Source organism: Strix aluco, chromosome 11, assembly GCF_031877795.1.
Source record: "Strix aluco isolate bStrAlu1 chromosome 11, bStrAlu1.hap1, whole genome shotgun sequence".
Taxonomy (NCBI): Eukaryota; Metazoa; Chordata; class Aves; order Strigiformes; family Strigidae; genus Strix; species Strix aluco.
Genome location: NC_133941.1, coordinates 12297512 through 12305233, shown reverse-complemented (window position 1 = coordinate 12305233; position 7722 = coordinate 12297512). Strand labels below are relative to the sequence as shown.

The 7722-nt window shown below is 47.8% G+C and overlaps 1 protein-coding gene across 7 annotated transcripts in view; it reads right to left on the bottom strand.

The window, feature by feature from the left end:
• Positions 1-2469: 2469 nt before the first annotated feature.
• The window catches only part of ITPR1 (inositol 1,4,5-trisphosphate receptor type 1), a 171271-nt gene continuing 166018 nt past the window's right edge, over positions 2470-7722 (bottom strand). For all 7 annotated transcript variants that reach the window (XM_074836080.1, XM_074836081.1, XM_074836083.1 and 4 more), the window contains one exon: positions 2470-3868. In XM_074836080.1, the coding sequence (XP_074692181.1) occupies positions 3782-3868 (87 nt within the window). In that variant the 3' untranslated portion in view covers positions 2470-3781. The remainder of the gene's footprint in view (positions 3869-7722) is intronic.

The window sequence follows — 7722 nt, the reverse complement described above, 5'->3', positions numbered from 1 at the left end:
CAGGGAAGGGATCTTACCCCTGTACTCGGCACTGGTGAGGCTGCACCTCGATTACTGTGTTCAGTTTTGGGCCCCTCACTCCAAAAAGGACATTGAATTACTCGAGCGTGTCCAGAGAAGGGCAACGAAGCTGGTGCAGGGTCTGGAGCACAGGTCTTATGAGGAGCGGCTGAGGGAACTGGGGGTGTTTAGTCTGGAGAAGAGGAGGCTGAGGGGAGACCTCATCGCCCTCTACAACTACCTGAAAGGAGGTTGCAGAGAGGGGGGATGAGTCTCTTTAACCAAGTAATAAGTGATAGAACAAGAGGGAATCCCCTCAAGGGAAGGTTTAGACTGGATATTAGGAAGTATTTCTTTCCAGAAGGGGTTGGTGGGCGTTGGAATGGGCTGCCCAGGGCAGTGGTGGAGTCCCCATCCCTGGAGGTGTTTAAGAGTTGGATCGACATAGCGCTGAGGGATCTGGTGTAGATGGGAACTGTCAGTACTAGGTTAATGGTTGGACTGGATGATCTTCAAGGTCTTTCCCAACCTAGATGATTCTCTGATTCTGTGAACGTCTGCTCCTTTGCCCTGTCCGCGCCGCTGCAAGTGCTGGTTTTGTTCCTTGAAGCTGCCAATTAACAGCACACACCAACCCCAGCGCTTCTGATGGATTCCCCGTGTTCAGTTCATTTCCAATGAGCCTGACAAACACAACTGCAAAACCTCTCAGCAGCTCCAGGGTTGATGCTCAGCCTCCCAGGTCTTGGTCTAAAGAAACTAAAGGTACTGCTACAGATTCTAATCTCAGGTTTTGAAAGGTTTTTTTCACTTGAGAGTCCACAAATTGTGAACTTTTTGTGATTGCAAGAGATACTCAACTTTTGTGGAAAAGGATACCCAAAGCGTGGCATTAAACAGAGCCCTCATGCAGCTTTTCCTTGAGATCAATGGCAAGTTGTCATGAGGTGCCAGATCTCGCTCCAAAATGGGAAAACCCTTACCCAGTCATTAACCTGGGAAGCTGTGCGGTCAAAACTGCTGCCAGCCAGAAGAGGGTTTTCTCCATTCCTTGCCTCCGCTGCCATGGCCACGGCAGGCAGAGTTCAGCGCATCCAGAATGATGCAAACCAGAAAGAAAAAAAATCCAAAGAAATCTTGAAAACCAAATAGTGCAAGAAAAAAACCTGTAAAAATGGGTGATGGTTATGCATGAAAGTTCATTACAATAATGAATTGGCAGAAATGGATGACCTCTTTGTTGATGGAGGGGAGGAAGATGGCAATAGGCTGTTTCTGTTGAGCAGGAGCTGATACAGCTGGGTCACCCAGCCCCCCCCAAAGCCAACGCACCCGCCCCGTGCTGCAGCTCAGTGCTGCTCTCAGGGCAGAGTTTGTGCTTCGCTTCAGTCGCCGTGCTGCAGCTGTACCAGAGGGACAGAAAACCAACCACCGCTTTTTGCATCTCCCCTCATCTCCTGGGAAAGGACAACCACACGTGAAAACACCTGATTTTTACACAGCTGATTTCCACACGGATCACTGCGCAGGCCGGGGTTTGTGCTTTTGCTGAAGTGCCTGGTGTTTTTGCCTTTTTAAGGTAAAGATGAAGCAATGGTGAGCATTTGTACGGATGCCCTCTTGAAGCAGCTGCCCTCCCAGGCTGCGCTGCAGCCTCCTCCCCCTCACCTGACTGGCGGAGATTCCGGGAAGCCTGACAAATTTGTGTGTGTCTGCTTATCCCTGGATGGCACGGAGGGAAGAAGTGAGTCAGATACATGTCTCTGCTGCTCAGAGAAAATGAAATCCTGCTCCTTCATTGCACAACGCCGATGGCTGTCGCATCCATCACGCTCCCTCTGCATACACCTTGCTGCAGAGGGGAGGAAGACAGATTTACCAGGATATGTATGGAAAGTACACGGGATTAAGAAGTCACAGTCTCAGCAGTGAATCTCTGACTAGGAGCCTGCGGGTCAGGCTGCCTTCCCTCCCTCCCTCCCTCCCTCGCCCCTCGGCTGCGCTCGCTTTGACGTTTGGTGATGACCTGTGGCGAGGAGACGCACCCTTTTCAGACAGTTGTGCGCACTTACCAGATTAAAGATGATTAATTGTACCAGGTAGTTCCTGCTACATCTTAATCAAATACACTCCTGCGCACATGATACTTGGGAGCTGGAGTGGGCTGGTTTTTTTTTTCAACTCACTCCAGTCTGAGGACAACAGGCCTAAAATATCAGTTTAAGACCCTGTGGTACCCAAAATCACAGTGATTGCAGCAAGGTTCCTGGGGCACTAGTGCCTCTTGCTGCCAGAGGAGAAAGGATTTGCTCTGGTATTAAAAGACCAGCTTCTGCCCCTCATGCTCTTGGAGGGGGGAAAAGCACTGTCCTTACCTGCAACTCTGCTTTCCAGGGTGCGTGGGCAAGCACAGCAGCAAACACACCCCCACACCCCCTTGGAGCAGAGAGACAAACCACCAGCAGCCTCTGACTGTAGAGTATTTTGCATCATTTATTTAAATACCTATATTTATGCATTTACAAATTTTCATAGCTCTGTAGCTTTTTTTTTCCTTTTTTTGTAGACAGTATTGCAGAGAAGTTAGCTTCTGTAAAATGAGGTCCATGTATAAAACTATGCAATGGATTGGAGAAAAAAAACCAACAAACCAAGTTTCCTTTCATACTTGCTAGAATCAGAAACCAAAGAAAGTGACCGAATGGAGGGGGAGAGAGAGAGGACGGGTGGGACAGACCAACCTCAAACCAGTGGCTCTCTCACAAGCATTACACATGTCAGTGCTCAGCTACAGTCCTAATGGGACAATCGGTGCAATGCCTGTTTGCTACAGCTGTAGCAGGCACGTAGGTCTCTTAACAAAAAAAAAAAAAAAAAAGGAAAGGATCCTACACTCTGAGAATGCAAAGCCCGGACAGCCTCGTGAGAGGTTTTAGGTGTCGTGGCACGAAATGCCTGTAGGAGACTGCACCGACTCACCAGGAGCGCATCCTCATCCCAAACTTCATTTTGCATAAAAAGTTCCCTTTAAGAAATCTTAGCATTTAAAAAACCTGGTATCTGAGCTCTTCTAGCCTCAGTACTTTGAAGAAGTCACTTGAAAAATACCTCCTGCTTTCCTCATTTGGAAGCTTCAAAGTAATGTTTTGCTTTAATTGATACCAATTTAACAGCTCACGGATTCCCAGTGTTCTCTCTGGGAGGAAGAGGCAACAGATATGGCATTGCAAGATATTTACACACATGGTACAAAAATGTCCAAGGGTATGAAAAATCACCAGTTACACAATTTTGCAGCAGCCTCATTTACACCTGTAATTTTATACCATTTATTACATTGTACTAACACACCAGATTCAAAGATGTGCACTCCCTTTAGGACATTCAGGAGTTACAAATATATTGTGATTGCATAATTCATATTGCACAATTGTATAAAAACATAAATACTAGCTATTCTATTTTTTTTTTAAATACAAAATACATGTCACATAGTCAAATATTCTTTTCAAGTGCAATTCAGGTGCTCTCTTTAGTCCTTCCAAGAAAAAGGCAATTTTGATAGTTTTGGCACAAAGTTTAACCTCTGTCCGTGCCAACGGTTCTAATTACAATACATATGCCCAAAACTTTATATAGTAGCAGTCATATACATATAGTATAAAAACAGGTTATTTACAAAATGAACCGAACGTACACAGAAGCAGCCTCAGTGGTTGGATCTGAGCTCTGGGGGAGCGTTATTGGCGCTGTTGCGAGAGGGGTAAGTGACCCTTCTGACTTATGCCGGTTGCTGCGGGTTCACATTCATGGGCGGAGGGTGTCCTAGGAGACCGATGCGCTGTTTCTGCTTCCTCTGCTCCGTCATCTGGAAAATTAAAAAGTTTGCTCATTAGGCCTAGACGCTTCCTGTGCGTCAGCTCACTGAAGGACCCAGTGCTGCCTGTTGTGGTTAGCGTTTACTCTGAAACCCATTTTCTACACATAATGCTCCTCTGTCCGCTGTGCCAAGCGCTAATAGATGAGAGAGGCAACTGCAGCCCCGTCTCGTGCACTGATTGGGGACGTCCATGAACTTGCTCGGGAGGCTGACTACTGTTTTGCAAGAAAATTGCTTGGGAGAGCCAGGTGGGCAGGGCGAATTAGTGCAGAGAGCAGCTCGCAGGAACCTCCCCTGTCAGAAATTCTTTGTCACTGGTCCAACGTTCAAGGCAGACGAGACGCAGAGGACAGAAAAAAGGGGCGAGCCCTCAAGTCAGCCTGGGAATACCCTTGTCTTTGCTGGAATAGACTCGAGCGCTCCCGCTCTCAGCAGGAGTGAGCCAACATCCCTTTCCATCTGCCAAAAGCCAAGACACAAGGTTAACCACCTCACTGCCAGACAGCCAAACCTCTGGCAGTACTTCCCATCAAATAAAATACCATTCCTCCCAATTAGTGCAACCACAACCTGAAAATGGATTGTCATTTTTTATTACTGACATTGAAAAATGGCCACAATCCAGTTCTCCACACCCTTTTTTTCAAACCTTGGGAGGTTTCTGACAACTGGCATAAGCCGACATGCCACGCAGGGACCAACTCTGGTGTGGGCAGGGTCTCTGGCAGCCAACAGCTGGATCACGGCAGGCGCTCCCCATGGCTCCCTCTGTGACCACATCTCAGCTTCGGAGGAGCCGATGTGGGGGGTGGCTCGCAGCAGCCGTGCCAAGGAGGATGCCAGGGCAGCCCTTTGCCCCGGACCGCCAAGGCAAGGGGAGCCCAACACTGCTCCTCGGGCACCCGGGCTCTACCGAGAGCCCCCACAACGTGCAAAATACACGCCCGTGCGCCGGAAAACCTGTCCTGAAGGTGCATTCACCCCGAAAAGTCATCTTTCATTCAAGCATAAGATACAATTTAGAGTATTTTTCTTTATGAGAATTCACGGAGTTCCCTACAAGGCTTGTCCTGGAACATCTCCATCCACAACCATTTAATTTTTTCAATTTTCAGGTATTTTAATCCCAAATGTCAGCCAATTAGGATTATGGAAGTAACTCCAGGAGAAGGGAGACAGCACATTTGCACATTCAATTTATTTGTAGCACACACTTGAATGTATTGGTCTATGCACTTGAACACATTTGTCTAAAGACTCCAGTTCTGGTGATGAAGAGCCTTCCCATCTCTGGCACGGGGTACCTGGCACAGTGGGGCAGCTGGCTGGTGGCTTACCCTAGGTCTGGAGTTCATTGTGGGAAAAGGAATTGGTCAGAACAGGCAGTTCTGGGCAACCTCCAAAAGGCTCCTCCATGTCCTGTGGGCCGTACAGCACTGTGCACACTGCTGCTTCCGCTCAGGCTAGCTGGGTATAATTACACTCCTTTAACCACTGGGGAAAGGACTGAAATACGGTAATTCCTCTTGAAGCCATAATTAAACTCAACTGCAGCCCAGTGCCTTGCTCATCGGCTGACCCAAGGGAGGCAGAACTGTTATTGTACCTTTCCAGGAAGATGACCGCAGCCTCACGAGGACGGGTCACACCTCCCAGTCCTCTGTGCCACACTTCTGGAAGTCTGTTTTCACAAAAGGCTTGTAACGCTTCACAGGCAAATGGGAGCAGGAGGAGAGGGGCCTTCCCATCACTCTCCAGTCTCAGACACACACACAGACTACTCCCCTGCTGAACCAGCTGGGACTTTTTTTAAACTGCTTCTAAGATAACCTACAAGTTGGAAATGCAAAGAGGCAACGAGGACTTCATTTTAAAATTTACACTAGTTAGTTTCACTGAGCAAACTAAGAGCCATGATTTCACACAGCCAATAAACTGATTCAGAGGACAAATGAAATAAAAATGGAAAGAAAAAAAAGATCAGTGAAAAGGGACTGTAATGGTTATTTTTCATGCTGTGTAGAAAAAGGGATGGTGCACCCTGACGCAGGTGTACACAGAAGATGTGCCTTTTAAAAAAAGGGAAGAATAAAGCAACCGAGTGTAAAGCAGAGAGAGAAATGCGATTGCAATGTTGATGCAGAACATTATTAATCCTGCAAGATGCGTAACGTTTGTCTGGAGGGCACAGGGCTGCAAGATAGAGCAACTTTAATCTCTATCACATTTACCTGGAGAGTGAATCTCTTGCAAAAGCTTTACAGCCGCAGTGACTGTACACCTGGGCCTAAAAGGCAATCAAAGCTACGCACAGCGTGTTGCAGGGGAGCTGTCAGCCACTGGAATAATGCTGACAGGATTGAAAAACGAAACCGAGGGGCCTGAAGTTCATCTGAGTCAAGCTGGCCTCTCTGATAATCGTATGTAACTGCCCAGACGCGGGCTGCCTAGCTCCAAAGGTTACGTGTGAGTTGGAGTTAACTCTGGGAACAGGAGCAGGGCACGTGCGAAGCGCAGGAGCACGATACCGACCGGGCACGCACCCCCGGGCACAGGCTGCTTGCCAGCCCGCGCCGATAAAGCCAACCTGAGCAGCGGCTCCAGCAACGAGGCACGCTGGCGGCGACAGGGGTCAGGGGTCCCGTCCTGAGCGAGAAGCCAGCGTCTGTTAGAGACGCCTCACACTCCTGGACATCAGAGGACGGCGCTGGGAAGGACTTCTGGATGATTACATCTAATCCCCTGCTATTGCAGACAATTATGTTGTCATCTTTTCGCACAGAATTAAAGTGATCAAGATTTTAATGGCTCTTGGTTCACTTGTTTGTGAAAGCATGCCCAGGCACGCTGGATTTCAGTTTCTAACAATTACAGTCTCCAGAACCCCAACGAGCTTGAAGAGCAAATGAATGAGAGGTTTTCCCTTTATTTAATTACAAGAAGATAAGTACAAATAAAAGTTCCCTGAGTTAGTTCCTTTTCCTGGAGACAGTTCTTGATCAGGAGGAGGGATATACTGGTTTTGTCACATAATTGGAGCATCCTGCAACTTAAGCAGGGCTCTCAATAATGGTACTTAGGGGAATTCCTAAAAGCTATCGCAACATTAATGAAGCTGGTTTCCTCTTTTGCTTTTACAGTCAAATAGCTCTCTAAAAGCTAAATCCTTCATTCTTTTTTTCACAAAGAGCGAGAAGGGTTTTTAGTGCTTGGTCAGCCAAGAGCTGCAAGCTTCAGAAATAAATGCATCCTGATCCAGAGCTGGCTGCGACTGATGGAAAGACTCCTGGTGACTGCAGACCACTTTGAGTCAGACTCTTCAACAAGAAGACGTAAGACACATGTTTCAAGATAATTGTTTCCAGGCAAAACAGCAAAACCACTACCCAGCAAGTATTAAAACACAGACAAAAGAGCAACTGCCTCTATCCTCCATCCACAAAACCAACTAGGGCAAGGGGGTCCATGGCACAGTGGCTGAAAACTAATTACAGCCAAGAGCAGCAAGGTTTGCTGCTCCTAATCCCACACATTAATCCCTTCCTTGTGCTCCATGGGGTGTCGGGTAAAAGGGCCCAGCTCCATCAGAAATGCAGAGCGTGATCGGAAGGCAGGGAGCCGGGATCTCAGTCAATACCAGCTTCCAGAGACTCATGTCTCCATGAAGATAACCGGCTTACAGAGAGACCTGGCCAACCCGGAGCAGAGATGGGAAGCAGGAATCGGATTAGTATTGGAGAGAGTCGTGCCAACTGCGCTATGGTAGGCAGATCGCATCTGAGAAGATAACAAACCAAATCTGTTGGCCATTTCTGCCCTGTGCGATTCCATCGACTGCCCTG